General features: G+C 38.1%; 1 protein-coding gene across 19 annotated transcripts in view; it reads right to left on the minus strand.

Annotated features, from left to right (window-relative positions):
- Nucleotides 1-18,405, minus strand: part of DTNA (dystrobrevin alpha) — a 234,673-nt gene that overhangs the window by 29,326 nt on the left and 186,942 nt on the right. For 10 of the 19 annotated variants that reach the window (XM_068932776.1, XM_068932778.1, XM_068932774.1 and 7 more), the window contains 3 exons: nt 16,007-16,087; nt 13,175-13,264; nt 6,715-6,807 (listed from right to left, as the gene is read on the minus strand). In XM_068932776.1, the coding sequence (XP_068788877.1) occupies nt 6,715-6,807; nt 13,175-13,264; nt 16,007-16,087 (264 nt within the window). The remainder of the gene's footprint in view (nt 1-6,714; nt 6,808-13,174; nt 13,265-16,006; nt 16,088-18,405) is intronic. The other 9 variants (XM_068932782.1, XM_009683075.2, XM_068932781.1 and 6 more) reach the window with 3 other exon arrangements.

Genomic DNA, 18,405 nt, shown 5'->3' on the forward strand with positions numbered 1-18,405 from the left:
AAGGGGAGTAGTGATGGGGAATTTCTCTGGCAGGATCAGCTCTAAGGACCAGACAGCCTCTTCCTGTAGAGGGAAAGAGCAGCAGCCCGTGGGCCCCAGCCAGGGCCATGTGGGATGCAGCTGGCAGGCTCCTCTGTGCACACAGGCATGTGTTTAGGACCACTACCATTTGATTTTACTTTTCAGCTTTGTTGTGTCACCTAGAACAGTGATTAAGTTTTGGAAAATGGCTTATTGGGAACTTCAGCATTTCTTGTGCACAAAAGAAGTTTGTCAAATTTGTAACAGAAAACAAATTTAGGACAGTTCTGTGAGGCACTTACCAAAGCCTAGTGGACCACAGATTTGGAATCACTTATAATGAGACCTTCTCTTTTTCTTTTACTTTCCTGATATTTAGGAGTAAGATTTCAGAGAATCACAAAATGGCACACCAGTGTCCCCAAACTTTCACTGATTTTAAATTGGAGCCAACCCATGCTGCCAGGATGCAAATTGCTAGCACTTACTAACACCTATGAAGGGAGCCCGCCTTCATCATGAGTAGCATCTCAATAAAAACATACTAAAAAAGAGCAAGAACTTACAGGAAACACGCTAAATTCCTTTAAAATACTTCCACTAATTACATGTTTTTCCTAAGAAAGTAAAGGCAAATACTTCTCACAGGATAAACCCTTGCCAGCTATCCTTATTATAAATGGAGCCTATTTTTTGTCAGATGAACAAGAAAAAGATAATGAAGTGGGAACCTTTACTATTTCTAAATATGCATAAATTTACAAAGAACCACCAAAACTATTATAAAGGGAAAAAAAAGAGTGTGAAGAAGACTTATCTGACCCTAGGTAACATCTTTAGAATCCCATATTGCGTTACTTTTAGCATATACAAGAGAAAAAAAGAAGTCCCTAATAAAAGGTGAGAAGAATGTTTTACTGCATGGAATATAAGATAGTATGGCAGACTACCCCAGACAGAGTTAAGTCTGACCTCTTTTCTTCAAATTGTTTTGATGTTTTGGCCAAAGGGCAAGAAAAACATGCCTCCCTACCCATGTGCTGACTAGGACACGTGGCTGGTTGCTGCAGAATCAGGTTCACGTCTCAGAGGAGTGCACAAAACAAGAGCTATTTTGGACTTGGGCATCTTAGATTCTACGTTTCGCCAGAAATTGTGTCTTGAACCTGAAAAGCCTTCCAGATGAAAATAGCAGTGAAAAATATTTTTGTGCAAAAAGTTCTGCTTTTGAAGAATTAGCATAACTTAAAGGAAAACAAAGCAGTTCTTCAAAAATTCTCAGTGAGTTCATATCCTCACGTACCTCAGGGAACTACAGCATGCAGCTTTTGCTTGGCGTGATTAATTCTGCTGGGATTTAGAAGTTATATTTGAAAGATGAGCAGGGGTTGATATTCACTGATCATTAAACTAAGGTTGGGAGTCATGTGGATTTTTTATGACTTGTTGAGGTAATGGAAAAGAGACAAAATAATTTTTTCATTCTAACAATAACCTGTGAGACCACAAATGTGAAGTTTAGAAATTCACCAAAGCTGTGAAAAGTCAGACACAGAGGGGTTCTGTTTAATCCAAGCTTGTGAGGTAGACTATATGTAAGGCTTTAGGTGGTAGATAAGCACCACTTTTTTAGTTTTGGTTATGTTTAACTTATTTTGTTACATATACAGCTTGATTCTACTCTTACTCAAACTCTAGTAGGAAGACAACATACAAATGATTTACTTTCTGAAAAGACTCAACCTAAAAGTGGTTTTCTAAACTTTTTAAATTTATAAACAGCTGTGCTTCTTACATACTCCAGCCTACCATCCCGACATAAGGAGAGAAAAAGAGGGGGAAGGAGCTTTTAGACACATAAAATTATGCAAACCAGGTAATGAGGATTAATTTCATGACAATGTAATTCATTTTTAATTTTTCCATAATGACTAAGACATCACATCCTAACAGATGGCCGTGAAAAGAGCAAGCATTCAGCATCAATTCTCATTTTTACAGCAACGTGCAACTATATTATCCACCCTGGAAAAATAATAGATGATGGTTCCACTTGTTGGTGTAACAGCAATCCACAACATAGTTCTGAGATTTGAGTTGACCCCTGAAACACTGACTTTATTGAATGAATCAAGCCACCACAACCTTTTGATTCTTATGATGCCTGTATTTGCTGTTTAATGTCTTTGATATACGTTTATGTGTAGGTGAATACCATAAAATAGATCTACACCTATTTTACTGTGTGAAATTTGGTCTATGAATGTCACAAATCACTGGCAATAAAGTTTTGTAAATTAGACTGCAATGTCTGAGATAAATTTAATTCTGAAATGTACCTATTCTATGTGATCATTAAGCACAGAGGTATATACAACAGCATTAGCCTTTAATGCAAAGATTTTTATGTCTCAGAGTTCTGATTTGCCATAATTCAGTTCTGTTTCACTTCAGCAACTTCATGGACAAATGAAGGGAAATACATACATGCCTTAAAATACTACAAATACGCGTGAAGAATTTAGGATCCTCAAAAGAGGGCACCTTTTTGAAAGAAATTCTGCATTTCACAATCAAGGTGTTTAAATATTCTGCTTCTGATCCTTATTTTTTTAAACAACCATTTTAAGACTACTTCTCTATTAGTAACTATTTCGTTAAAGATCTTATAATAATTGCCAATAATTCGTCTAGCAGAATTATTATCATTCATTTACAGAGTAGATATCCAATACTGTTGCCTGTACAATAGCGTGATAAGGCCTCTTCTTATAGGCTTTAGTTGAACCGGATAATATTTTACAGTCCAAAGGCATAAAAAATGAATCTTAAAGGCTTCAGGCAAAGGATTAAAAAGATGACAGCCTGTGAAGAGAGGAGGAGCGCCAGAGAACTGTAGCTATTTCTTATGCTTTATATGTGTCAAATTAGCCTGTCCTGCAACAGGTGCCCTGCAATAGGTGGCATGGCTATCCCCTGATGTTCTTAAAATTATGTCAGCATTGGTCAGAAATGTCTCAGAAATGCCAGTCTTTCATGAATTTTTTACAATAGAGGAATTAAACTGTGTAGCCTGCCCGATGTGTTCTTTCCTACAGAATTCAAGCTTTCATTTAATTCATAAATAAATGCATAATTCATTATGAAAAATAATGACAAAATAAAGGGCAAGTTTCTAAGCATCAAGGCTGTAAGTACAATGTCCTAACTACACCAAGCACCACATGCATTCTGAGGATTATGTATCTATCATCTGTGACATTTTTAAAATTGTTTGGATGGTCCTCTGTAATCAGTCTGAATTCTTTTCCTCTTTCAAGAGGAGATTCAGAATAGAAAGCTATCATCTCAGGTATTTCGAAGCATGTGTTAGACTTAGACTCCAACTCTAAGCTGACCCACAAAAAAGTGTTGTTTTCTCCACAGCTAGCTCAAAGACAGACCAGCTTTCCTAGCTAGACTTAGCTGTTGTACTGATATCTGACAAAACAACATGGAACAGCACAGCACTTTTATAACACAGAAATATGACTCATTCCGGTTCGTCATGGTATACTACGATGTCTCCAAAAACCAGAAATCAACTTTCTATAGAATTAAAATAACCTACTATGTGCCTTATTTATTTCTGCAGCTAGAAGAACAAAACTGAAATATGTGAATGAATACTGAAAACTAGGCAAAGTTTCTAACAAAAACGAATGAAAAGAAAGCAATCTGCAATTAAAAAAAGCCTTTTAAAAAACAGATATTAAAATTAAATTAAATGTCAATATTGGTCTCATATGATAAAATAAAATTTAATACCACAGCAACCAAAACATTTGGATAAGAGTTGTTTTTTTTTAACCCATACGCTTACTATAAGTAATGAAGTAAGTCTTTTTCTTGTTTCTAAATTTCACCTGCAGTACTGAATTCTAAGAAAAACCCGTAAAAGAGCTTATTAGCCTGTGAGGGATGGAAGGGAAAATTTGTACTTCTCGTTTTAGTATCAAGTAACTGCAGATGAAAAATAAAGATAAGCAGTGAAAATTAACTCATTTAATTTAAAAAGTCAAATAAAAGAACCAGGAACACTTTAAATAGAAAAAAAAGAGATCCTGGACAATATTGGGCTGATCATTAGCTAACATAAATTAGCCTAATGCGGTAGCTACTAAAACATTATTTTTGTTTTGAGATGTCACTTTATGGCTGTTAAGCTACCTTTATGCATTATACTCCCAACGGATTTTAGTAAATTTTTCTTTTAGTTGAAGGTCCAGCTACAACCATTGAGTTTTCCATATTTGAATGCTAGCAGCAGTTGAGACTATGCCTTGGCACTCATAGGTATGTATACACGGTGTTTTGCAGGGAGACATGAAACAATTCTGCCAGTCCTCTGAGCTGGCTAGCTGCAATCCAACTCTGAATCAAAAGCTACCTCCTTATGGTTTACTGCATGTTTTACTCAAGTTATCAAATCCTGCTGAGCTGCAGGGTAAATTAACTTGAGCTCAGCATCATCCTAACACAGCTGTATGAGTTCTGAGTGAACTGCATCCAGCTGTTTTGGTGCCTGGCGAGTTTTGGTGCCTGCCATGACGAGTTCATGTTTGCCTGAGAATGCAGCCACAGCCTGTAGGACATGCTGTAGATGACCTACAACAGATGGGTCACCTTTCTGTCCTGGAAACTGGCTTCAGTCTGGACCTTTAGGATGGCAACAGTTTGTTTGCTTTTCTTGTCTTTCCTAAAATGTAACTACTCCTTTTCCCTCCTATCAGTCTCACAGCAGCAGAGCAGAAAATGGCAATGGAGCAATTTGATGCATGACTAAGACTGCTGTCCCTCTCGGTTAAGTTTCTGTCAAAATCTAATTGGTATCTCATATAAATGACTGAGATTGTTTTTAATTGAGGATGCTGTGACTGCAATGATTTAATGTCACTAATCAGATGTTATGTACTGCACTTTGCATCAGTTATTTAAACAATTAAGGCCATTATCAGCCATTCTCCATTCATCCTTCAGAAACATTAAATTTGAAAGACTTTATGGCACATAATTTGTACATGCCTATTCAGATATAAATATACTATGACTGTGTGAGTTCGGTCCAAAGTGTGAAGGAACTGTTTGGACTATTTTGGATAAAATTTAGAGGATGAAGATGGTAAAGATGAGGGTCTCACTCACAAAGGGAGCTGTTTAGCACTCCTCTCTGAAGCTAAATGAATCCTGGATATGGCAGCAGTAGCCTCACATCAGAAAATGACTCTAAACCAGGTCCAGTCTTTGCTGGCTCTGCACAACCATATCAAGTCACTTAGAGTAGGCAAGGCCACATTTTCTTCTCCCTGTCAAAGCTGACCTAGAGATAGTGGCCTCTTGTCCACTTCAGTCATGGGTGGCCAATGACTGGTCTAAATATATGCCCCATCTGCTTGTTTTCACAGCTACTGGTAGTGCTGCATGAGGAATGAAATTCCCCTTCAAAATGGTTTCATTTTGAAGAACTTGTTTTCATTTTCCTCACTAAATACTAGTTTTGTCTTCTTTTTCCCTACCGACAAATCCAAATGGGACACAGAGTAGCAAAGTAGATCCTGAACATAAAATGCAGACTCTTTTCTCCCTGTGCATGGTCACAAGACAAATTACCATCATTTTCAACTGGAGCTACACACAGAAGTGGGTTTAGCAAGACTGCAGAGAATCACTGCATTCACCCTCCCCCAAAAAGCTGCTTGTTGATTTTTGCATGTATAAGAGTATACTGACAGTATCTCCTCACCTGGGAAATAATCTATAACAGCAGTAGGGAAAACTGAAGGGTTCATTATGAGTGAAAACATCCTGGCCATGATTTTGTTAGAAACACTGTACAGTGCATCCCCCTGCCTTGTTTTCCAGGGCCACACACGACACCTCTCACCATCTCTCTGGTACAGGCCTGCAAGGTAGAGGGTTTTCTTGCAGTTGGAGAGGTAAGACAGCAATTCCCCTCCCCAGGATGGCCTGCTGTGATGCTGTCATGCCATCATTTACAAGCGTTTGCACTGCAGATGTGTTTAGCAGACAAAGTTCTGGGTTCACCTGCCAGAAATAATCAACTATGTTCAGGACACTCATTCTGAGAACTGTCATACTTGAGTCTGAATGAAAGATAAGGGCAAATTTGGACACCGATTTAAACAATGCAGAAGTCAGATTTAAAACCACCACCTGATGTAAGTAAAAAATGAAATGAACTCCTTTCTTCACTAGGCTAAATTTCCTATTGTTGTTATTACCATTATTTGCCTACTATTACCTTTTCTTGCCTGCATGGTAAGGTGAGGCCTCACTTCAAAAATGAAGTCCTTGAAAATGTGGGCCTGTTAGTCATTGCTATACGACAATTTTTGTACCATCAAAAAATACTGCACTGACTAGTGCACAGTATCCCAAACCAATCTGTACGGTCGTTCTTAACTAAGCAATTATTTACATTACTTGGCTATTTAATATCACTAGAGAGAATAACAGCAATCGCCACAATCCACCAAATTTGGAAGGACATACCCCATGTGCATATACACGTTCCCTTTAGATTAATGCTCATAAAGAGCTGCTGCAGCTTGTAGCCACGAGGAAACAGTGCGTGCATTTGGCCGACCAACGTCCCTTTGCTGGGTTCCCCAAAGGTGCCAAACCTGCACTAACCGTGCGGGGTTGCTCTGGAGCATGTTGACATACAACCCGATGAGTACATGTTCATCGGCCAGCCTGTCTGCAACATCAAGGCTGTACTGTAACCTGAAACGGGGTTAGGGGGAGAGAGGGTGCGGTCCGGACAGACAGAGGGAAATAAACAGAGAAAGCAGGAGCAAGTAAGACTGTGAAATGGGACTTTAGGAGCGAATAATTAAGTGTTTTTAGAAAAAAAAAAAAAACAAATGCAGAAATTATTTTGCTATTGTTGTAATTTATATATTAAATATTTTAATGGCCTAGGATGGTAGAATCCAACTCAATTACAGAGCCAGCAGCTGATACCAATGAGATGCAAGATCAGGCCAGGGACTGGAGCTGTACAAAATCACTTATTAAAAAAAAGAAAAAGCAGATTGTGAGGTCAGCTGTTTTTGCTTTACTATGTTATATATTGTATATATACATTAAATATACATCCCTTACACAGATGATTAACATACTGAAAGCATAAGTTAGATTTGCTTGGAAGTGTCTGATCAAGACCTCACACACCCAGATGTACATAAATACATTTAAACATGCCTTACTTAGCTCACTTGGTTAATTAGTTATTCTGATTTTCTCAGGAAAGATGTTTACAGGATATATTAAAAGTAGGGGAAAAGAGGAAAAGTTCTTGGTTTAGCTGTGTTAGTGCAAGCTATGAGCATACTCCCTCTTTAACTTACCCTTTGCCTTTCAAGAAAGCTGGAGCAGCCCTAGCCAGCAGTTTGCTCTGCTCTACTTCAGTATTCTTGTAAGAAGAGCTAGTTAATAAGACAGGTAAACTTAGAAGAGCGTAAACAGAGTGATGTCGGAAATTCATTACAGAACAGAGTTTGGAGAAACTCATTCAAGAGCCTGGGACTGAGTAAAAATAATTAAAAAAAAGCTTTATAAAAATTTTAGAAAACTTCAGAAAATGCAAAATCAAGAATTAGGGTTTTCCCTCCTTGTTCACCAGAAGCAAACTATAAAGCCTTCACTATGAAAAAGATTTCAAAAAGTGTTTCTCTCCCAAATGGAAAGCTGAAGGCTTACGTAGTTTCTAGGTGGGAGTTGAGGTAAACAACATCTGAAATGCAGCTTTCAAGCTGGGGAAGCTTCATCCTAACAGCTAAACTGCTTTTCTCCATATTTGCTGTATGATAATTTCAACAACCTATGGAAATGTGCTTATTTATATCTGGTGATAGGACACACCCATTTAATTTTGAGAAAGTATTGTTCTTCTGTAGCTTTAAAAATATATATTTTTCATCACATTCCATTTGTCAGACATTTTTTCGTGACTCCATAATGTCACTTTTTTTTTCTAATTACACTATTTAATGAATTGCAGTAACTGTGTACTTCCCAATGTAAAAATATTCATTTTAATCATTTTTAAGATAACTGGCTAAAAATGCAGAGATTTAATTATTAGTTTTCCTTTCCTGCTTCAGCATTTCTGATGTAAAATGACTGCAAAACAAAAAATACCTTGTACTTTCTTCTTTTTTAAAATTATTCACCTTTATTTTTCGGTCTAGCTACTGATACTATAAATAGCTTTGACAAACGACCAGTGCGTGAGCATGCATGTGCCTGTACATCCAGATGTGTGTTCGTATGTGTGTGTGTGTATGATGTTATACTTTGGGCTGATGCTATACTGAGCTGTTATCTCCAGAAATATGAAGGATGCTACCCAAATGTGATGCATGACAAATCTGAGCAGATATGTTTCTGATGCACTGAAGACCAAAAATTTTGCTAGCAGGACAAATAAAGGATTCACTAGGAGTAGGTGTGTGCCATTCCTCTCTCTTTGAGAGGTCCAGGTTATCGGACGGGTTCTGAAGAGGACTGAACGCAAAGGGTGTCCTAAGAATCCCATCCCTGTTGTTTTATACTAAATCTGGAAGGTAGCTGAATGAAAGGCAATACTGCACAGCAAGAAAAAATGTTTGCTCCCCATTTCTATGCCCATCACCATGCTATTCATATGTGTAACAGACTTCTCTAGAAGCAATATACACACAGATAAACATGCTTCACGCCATCTAGAAGGGTACATTTTTCAATGTGTTTTCTTTCCAGTTACAGAAGAAAAAGGGGTACAATGTGCCGCATCAGTCAAAAATGCAGTGTCCAGTTCTTAAGTGAAGATAAACTCTCTAACAAAATCAGAGACTGAAGACCCCGGGGGAGATTTTGTGCTTAGCTTCCAAAAACTGCAGTGTGATGGCCCCCTATTTACTGTTGAGCTCTCCTCCTCCATGCTCCAGAAATAAATTAGCTAGGGTAGGGGGACAAGCAAGCAAACGTTGCCTCTTGGACAAACTGTATCTTACCTCCGTTTCCTTCTTAGTAGATTAATTAAACTTAAATCTCTCAACTTCTTCTAAGGAGTTATGTTTTCTAAGGTTTTTTGATGTTTGGGTCTCTCCTCTGGACTCTCTCATGCTGGCCAGCATATTTGTTCCAGGGCCAAGCCCTATGCTGGATCCGGGCAGATGCCTCCTCAGTGTAATGCAGGATAATGACTTTTCACCTGACATCCCAGATTCAGGCTCAATCTAACAATCATATTGATGACTTGAATTAATTTGTGGTTCACTGCAACTGCAGGGACCTTTTTTACAGTATTTTCATCTATCTACTCCTTCTCCATCTTTTATCTGTGCTTTTCATTATTTGCTTCCTTACTGTAGCACTTTTCACTTGTCATTACTGAGTTTTCCCTAACTTGATGATTTCAGATCATTTGGAGATCAGTTACCAGCATTGCAATGTAGCTCATTTTTTAATTTGGAAACTGCTGTCCAAGCACTCCTTCCCATAACTCTTTCAACCTTTGTATAATCTACAAATTGCATAAACTCACACTATTGCTCCATCTAGGTCATTACTAGAAATGCTGGATAGTGTCTGACTTAGGATAGGCTTAAACAGTCCTAGCTGATATACCCTCTCAGACTGAAAGCAAATTACTGAAAATTTAATTAATGATTTTCAACCACTTGTTCATTGACCTCATACTCATTTCCCCTAACCCGCGTTTCCTTTGGGTACATCTGAAAGTGTCCCCTGGGACTATGTCAAAAGTCTTTTTAAGGTCAAGATATATCACATCTGCTGCTTCTTTTTTACCCACTGGGACCAGTCATTCTGTCAATGAAAGAAATTAGGCTGGTGTGATATAATTTGTTCTTGATGAATCCATGTTGGCTATTTCTCCTTGGCTAATTATCCTCCAGGTGCTTACTAATTGTTTCATAATTTCAATATCTTTGGGTACCAAGGTTAGACTGCCAGTTGTATAATCCCTTAGATCTTCGTCCCTGTTTCCGCCTTTAACCTTCCTTCCTTTTGAAGAATCTACCTTCGTCCTTCTTGGTCTTCTGCAACCTCCTACATCCTTCATAAATTCCCCAAATTGTAGCTAATGATTCAGAGATTGCTTTGGCTAGTGTCTTAAATTTTTAGACCACAGTGAATTTCTCCAGAATATATATTTTCAAGATATACTCCTATTAAAATGAGCTGCCAAAGGATGGTTTCTCATTCAAAATAAGAGACGAAACCTCCATTTCTGAGCAGATGTCTACAAATATGTGGACTTAACAATATCGATGTAAGCATTGTACCCTCCTTAGACTCCACCTAGCTACTGAAACAATCAGACATATAAACCTTTCCTTTAGCAAGCAGAATACTAGCCAGTAAAATAAGGAGGATTATCATCTTGTTCTGAAAAAAGCATACAAAGATAACATACAGTCTATTACACTCCTAAAAGATGAAACATGGAGAACAGCAGTAACCATCCCGTTTTGCTCTAAACCTACCTGTTGTCCCAAAATTTGGCATAATCTCTTTCAGTGCTCTATGCCCAGGTAGAATATAAACATTTTTTTAGGTTTTACATGGAGTTCAAAAAAGGCACCAGCTACTCTGACTCAGCATTAATTATGAATTAATTTTTCACTGGTTTGGGACATTTGATACTGTAATGCATTCTTTTTATCTACCACAGAATTACAAGTAATTTCAAGTTCATCACAACGTGCTGTATCACTTCATTTATTCAAGTTTATTATTTCTTAAGAACAATTAAATTTATTAGCTGTGGAGTGGGCTTAGAAAAATGCAGGTAAAAAACATTCTGTTTCATCTTATACCACCGTAAGCCCTATAATTAAATAGTTTAAAGGAGACTGTTATGAAGAGAGAGAAAGAGATTGCATCCAGTGTTACGATAGCTTAAAGGCAGCATTGATAGACTGCAGCTGGATAACAAAAGAATCCAAATAAGGAAAAAAATGTTAATTCAGCTGGGTGCAGAGTTTTCCCTCTTGAGTGGACAACAGTTACTACAATGCTTAATTTACTTGCTTTGATATAACATATACAGTCCGTCGTGTCTGGAAGGGCATTACCTACTCTGTAGCAACATGCCCTTGTTCTGCTGCCCTCTAGGGTAAATAAGAGATCACAAAAATAAATGAAATTAAACACTGAATATTAGCAACAGTAAGAAAACCCAGGACTTGTGGTTTTACTCACATATAAACTACCAGATCCGCAAATGACAGTGATTTGCTATTAGGGAGATCACACATTTTTTGGTCTGCTCATTTCTAACATAATAAAGTTGTTCCTCACCTATATAGAGGGGAGTAGAGGAATCAGCTAAGCCTAGCATACTGTTGATATCAGTTTGCAGACTGTACACATTTAGAAGAAAGGTACTTGTAATTGCTATGGCAATCTACTAGCAGAAGATCTCTTACAGACATGGTGGATCAAACTAAGGAAAGCAAGCTGAGAAATTTTAAAGGGACTTTGATTTTGAAGTGGCTTGAAAAACCTAGGAAGCATCTCAGGGAATGACTGGATCTGATCTCCTTTGAACTTTGGCATAATTGCATATCTGCCAAAATTGGTGCTTCAAACTCAGCTAAACTGCAAATAACATATAATGTCCAATCTCCTTTCAGCTATTCCCCACAATTTGTCATCGTTTTCACTAGTTATCAAAGACCTTTTCTTTAATAAAATTCTTTTCCTTCCTAGTTCATTTCCCTTTTCACTCACGAATCTAGAAAGAAAGATGATATTTTGCTGAACTTATGATGCTACATTCATTTCCAGCAGCAGAATGACTTGGTGTGCTGAATTCAGCGTTTCCTGCTGCATGGAGAAACTGTTTGTGAATGGTAACGTTCTTAGGTGAATGCAACTATCTGAAATAAACACCTTAAGAATGCCACAAGTGACTCTGTGCCAATTCTCTTTTGCATATTGCATAAAATCTTTCTTTAAACTAAAATCTGGAACCCCTGAACTAGATTACAGCACACGTTGTCTGCAGTGAAGAACACAGCCAGTAGAGCTTTTGGTGTTGATTATATTCAGCTAGACATTTTACTCTTAGTTTGTACAATTTTTATTATAATATGAATCATAGAGCATTTAATATAAAATCAGCAGAACTGCAAACAGAGCTGTCAAAGTCTGTTTCTGTGATGTATGATAGAATGAGCTTCCACTAATGAGGCCTCATTTTCCCAGGGCAATAATAATAGTAAAACCTAAAAGAATGAATTAAGATTTTATTATTAGCCTAGTATAGATTGAAGAACTTGGTATTTAGGAGTAAAGTACCTTGGCCTCTGTACTTTTTTACTAAATTATAGTTAATGTTCAAGGGCTAATCAAAAAAGAAAAAAAGGTCATTACACTCCACAGAAAAAAACTGGGGAGCTGTTCTCACCCTACTGCACGTCTTTTAGGCAAAATGAAATAGGCACTTCCTTTAGGTGACTAAGATGAGAGAGAATGCTGTGAAAAGGGTGTGACAGCCAAATCCCAAATTCTCTAAGTTAACAGGAAGCCTTCATCAGCTTCGGTAGGATTTAGTCCTATTTGTGGCCATTTTGAAAAGCAAAGCAAAGTGGTCTTGGGAACGCTGTTGGCAAGCTGAGCTAACTGCAGAATGGTAATCACCAGCAGCAAGAACCGTGGAAAAAGACGAGCAGGCAGGCTGTGCGACTTGGAATGGGTTTCAAACTATTGTGGGAGCCTCTTTCATACCTCTGTTAAGAATGGAACAGTACAGTCATACACTGAAGACAAAAACAGAAAGGAATATTTTTCGATTTTCAAGAAAAAATGCTTCCAACTTCCTCCAGATACATATATTAACTGTAATGCTAAGTGAAAAGGTAAAATGAAAGATTGGTGCTGTGCAAAAGCAAGAAAAGTTGGCAGAGCCCACAGCCAGCAGGAAGCCTCATCAAAAGATTAATTAAAGCCACAGAAATCCTCTAGCCCACCAGAACCTCCTTTAAGAATATGCTTAGTAATTTAGCGGAATTGCTAATGATTTAGTGCATGAGCTACAAAGCTACAGCAATTAGTGGGTTAGTGCTCTCATACTGACCGTGAATTGTTGTGAAGCTGATTTACATACAGCTTTATAAGAGAATGCTCATCAGCCACAGGACTGGCTACATTTATACCCCCAAGTAACCTGAATGAGTCAAACAACGAAATCTTGTTAATACCCCTGAAAATATACACAGACAGTATCCCGTTCAAACTGAAATCAGTGCAGTAACTGCAATTTCTAATCTTTGAGAAAGAATACAGATTTGAGGGATTTTTTAATTAAAAAATCAATTTAAATTTATAAGTGTTCAAAATAAAAAATAATGAGAAAATTTGTGATGCACTTAAAATCCCACTAGGGTGATGAAACAAAAGTTAAAATAGCTTTCAATATATTGTTTTACATATCAGGGTACCGTTAACTCTAAAAAAAGTCAGAACTGACCACAGCATCATGGAAACTTTTTGCTGTACAAGGATATTATGCTACACACATATATGGCAGTTTGGGTACCTATGGTCTGAGCTTTTTTTAATGTCTCCTGCCTTTAGGGGATTCTCCATCAATCAGTCCTTGTTCTGGGAGAAAAGGAATTCTAGTGGCTGAGGAATTATATACATTTAATTCTGACAGCTAAAGACAGTACCTTGAATTACTAAAGAACCCAAAAGTAAAATAGTCAGGAATTATTCGTATGTAAAACAAAATAAGTAGCACGGCAGATACTGCTGTACACCTCCCTGTAGGTGCCTAACTAAAATGGTAAAGCAAACTTTTGCTGAATGAGCACAGGGACTTCTTGGGGACAAATAGAAACAAGAGCTGTGTCCACATTGCTCTTAATGACCTGTCTTGGAGGCACCACAGGTTATCCTGGCTTGCTCTGGCACATGGAATCCTATATGCAACAGTAGAAACAAATTGCCAGTCTCACTCTCTACACAGGCTGCAGATCTGGTCTTGGGCTCATGTCTGGGGCTGACCTTCAACAGGCATTGTAGGCATACCCAGCAGCAAGTTGCACTATGATAACAATGAGAATTTATTACCCCCAGTAACAAAGTTCATAAATCAAAGTAGTAGTAAAACACTTCGATGATATTGCAGTGTGGTACACTGTGGATTTGGTTTTGGTGTTAAAAATAGCCATGCACACCCAGAGATTGTGTTTGATTATTTTGGAACACTGAAGCATGGACACATACAGCAAGAACCAAGCGATTAAATGCACCCAAGGAAGACATATTGCTCATCTTCCTCAACACAGCAAAAAGTTATTTTTCTGCCATCTTCTCATCTATGTGCACTAGTAGGCTTACATAGATGGCATGAAACAGTTAGCGAATGCTACACACATATTTTGGCTGTGTGAGCCAAAATGTACATACTCAGCTGCAAGCACCTTTTCTTTGGAAAAGGAAAACCTTTTCTTTGTTTCTGACCACTCATATCTGTTTTGTTTCATGAAGGGTCACCACACTATTCTTTCTCTCTTGTAGTCTTCAATGGAAATGTGAATGGTTTAATAGGAGTAAGGAAGTCTTGCTATCTTAAAATCCTTGCCTTCTTTGGCTGAATGAATTTGCAGCGTCTGAGATAGTTATCTGATTTGCCAAGTACCAATAAGGGTTGAAACTAAATCACTGGGTCAGGAAAGGGCAGAGTCAGCACCAATGCTATTGCAATTTGACTGCATTTGAGAAAATTGTAACATGGTCTCACAAGGAACATAACGATACCTCTCAGGACAGCAAACCAGTACTCTGGCACTTCTCATAATTGGTCTGCAGGACGAATACATTTCACATGAAGACTTCAAAACTTGTTATTACAGGATTTTAATTTAGTAGTTGAAATGAATCTATGACACTAGATTATGCTACAAAATTGAGGACTGAATTTGAATCTTTCTCCAGGTTAGGGATGGCTGTTCCTGGGGGTCCCACTCTAAGTCCTTCTTAGTGATTGCCAAATTTATCTTCAGCATCAATGAACACAGCTTCTCTGTTCTATGCCCTACAGATCACATACCAGCTGTTATGGCCATATTTATTTAAACTAGGGGCACATATTGGAAATACAAAAAATTATACAGATTATACAGACGCAATATATGTTGAAGGAATTTTTTCTTCAGCATCCTCCAGACAGTTTCTGTGATATACGTAAGGACTGTGAGGACTCTGAGTCAAATGCATTCCCACTTGTGACATGACCGACACGAGCTAAACTTTGGCTCGTATTTTCGCAGGTGGCAAGCTACCGTTTCTACTCACTAGGTGCATGTACAGGACACAAATTAGTGCTATGCTGTGATGCACTGGAAGTCACATGGCTGCACTAGTGAACAGGATAATAAACTCCGCTGAGATACAGGGGTTCACTAATGTGGGCAGAACGATAAGTTACTGAGCCTGCATTGCTTCTGGTCTGCAAGCAAGCCTGTTCAGAGCCTGCTGAGGTGTCTCTGCATGGTATTGCATTGCCTGATGTAGGCATTCCCAGTAGGCAATGTCATACAGGTCTCAGTTTCTATTCCCCACAGTGCTGCTACATCTGCAAAGCGGCTTGTCACCAACAGCCCATTTTCAACCCTTGTCAGAGGGTGCCTAGTTTGCACCTGAGCGCATTTAGTGGGACTCAGGGGTTCAAATAAGAGCTGAAGCTCTGTGCTCTGTGGTGGGCTTTGGAGTGTCCTAATTCTAGCTCTCCATCTAGCAATCTGGAGCTGATATCTGGGAATCCATCTGAAACGACGGAGGCATTTCTCTGCTCATATTCTGTTAATTTTGTACTACTGTTCTGGGGAAAAAAGTGAATTTAAAATAGAAACCTCCATCTTCCTCATATAATGGTATAATATAAGTTAGGATAAGAACTCACCTTCGGTTTGCAAAAGGACTTCCTGAGGGAACAGAGTGGGAGAAGAGTGAATCGTTCATGCTGGTTACAGGTCGGGGAGGCCTAGAAGAAGGCAAAATATCCAAATGTATTAATTTTGTACCAAAAAACCAATCAGCAACAGTATTTACAGAGAATTAAACGATCTTCTTGTTTAAAGTGATATTACTACTAGCATCTTCTGCTTTAAATAGCAACAGTTCCAAATCAAAGATGTTGTATTTTTAACCAAAAGTCAACAAAAACATACTGTTACTTAGGTCTGGAAGGAAACTATGTTTGTGTGCATTCTGAGTTGGATTTTAAGTAATTTACTTGATCCTTTTTCTTATTTTCGAAAATAATTACTATGTCATTTTTTCCTTCCAGAAAGGAAATGCAGTCCTGCCCTATGGTGCAGTCACTGCTTTCAACGAGCTAGGCTGAGCAGGAGTATTAGGTTAGCTCGGGCAGCATGGAGATTTGCAGGGGTAACTGCCGATGAATTGCACAGCTTTTCATATGATCATCTGTACTAAACTCTATGCTACCATATACACACAGTGGCTACAGTGTACCCACACCCTAGAGTGCCCCATTAATTATGTACAGTATAAAACTGGTTTAACTTTAAAGCTTTTCATCTGGTATTTAACATCTCAAAAGCAAAATTTAAAATATGTAGCTGGTTAAAAAGGACACATTAATAATGATGGCTTTATTATGACATTCTTCATTTCCTGCTCTTACTAAAAATGAAATGAGAAGGAATGTTGTCCTCTGCTTTCTTTTTATCTCCTAGTTTTAAAAACATTGTATACATAATCTGTTCTTCTGTATCCACCAAAAAGAAATTTTCTCTTCTAAATGGTCTTCTTATGCAACATTAGGCAAAAAATACAGACATTTTGAAAAAACTGAAAAACATGATACTAGAATCACAGGGATTTCAATAAGATATAAACAGAACCTGAAGCCACATATAAGTCAGACTTCAGATTGCCTAGATTTGAAGTTGGTTATTATCCCCTTTAAGCTCTGTGAAAGGCCTAGCTTGCTTTTTGAATTCTGCAAATGTACAAATCAAAATATAGTAGCCATCTCCAGAAAATCCACTGAACTCTGATTTTGCAGGACAACCAGTCATCCAAATCCTGCATAAGATATTAAGGAAGCCAGTTCCGCACAGAAGTGAACTATTAGTACATTATTTCCTTTCTTAATTTCTATCTGTTAGAAAAAAACACATAAATGTCTTCTTTGACAATTCCAAAGTGATTTCTCAACAAGAAAATACCCTACTGATTTTAACAAGTTTAAAATAGGCTACAGAAACATGCAGGGTTTTGCATGTTATTCCATTATAAGAAAATATACTTTTAGCCTAACCCTCTGTCTGCAGAACCATACAATAAACTCCAGAGAAACAGATGACTGTGTAGTCAATTTACTTACGGCCTAACAGTGAAGTGTTTAATACTATTTTTCATGGACCGGTTCACCAGAACTACGAGAAACTTGGATGAGGCCAAGAGGGATGCCAACAGAAATAGAAAAGTCCCTTTGGTATGAGTCTTGAAATACAGAGAAATTCAAAAGAAAACTTGGAAGGAATATTTAGAAACTGATCTTATTTAATTGGCAAGCAACTGGTATTTTGTGGGCTAGGAATCGTAAACCGGTAACTGATTTAGGAGCAACATTTCATACCAACTACATGCAACTACTGTTGTGCAGCTTTTTTTTCTTTTCACAGTGCAATCACTGTCCAGTGAATATATTCAAATACTGATTCTGCCCAGGCTGGGGTTTCTGACAGACGGGTGCAATGCTGGGCTGGGCAATCCTAGACTGCAACAGGGGAAGTGGGGAGAGGCTGGACCCCGACCTTCCCCCCAGGGCAAGGGGGCAGGAAAGGTGCCAAGATGGGGATCTGCCATTGTGACAGTTCCTGGTGAGGGCTGCGGTTTGGCTTGTACCTGATTCACCTCTGTTGCCTGAGTGGGAAGGGGGTACACTGTGCCCACGAACCTCAGCAGATCACCACATATCCACTTCAGGTTCATGTCTTCTCTAAGCTCCGTCCCAAAATACAGATGGAAGGGAGAACTTCTAACACCCAAGAGACCTCTTTCCTTTCACTACATCTCTGTATACAAAAGTAATTATTTCTTTGGTTCTGGTCTCTGACAAAGTTAGGGATTTGTAATGATGAGATTACAGAATTTTTGCAAGCTTTTTTCCTCCAACAAGTGTACTAAAGAAGAAAAATACTCACCAAGTATCTCTTTTGCAGCCAAAATGAAATGGAAAAGAGATCATTAATTAAATTGTCAGTTTAAAATGTATACGGTAAAAGTCGGGCACTGGACATACTGCGTTCTTATAACCCTGATTCTGCA

Source organism: Struthio camelus, chromosome 2 (genome assembly GCF_040807025.1).
Source record: "Struthio camelus isolate bStrCam1 chromosome 2, bStrCam1.hap1, whole genome shotgun sequence".
NCBI classification, from domain to species: domain Eukaryota; kingdom Metazoa; phylum Chordata; class Aves; order Struthioniformes; family Struthionidae; genus Struthio; species Struthio camelus.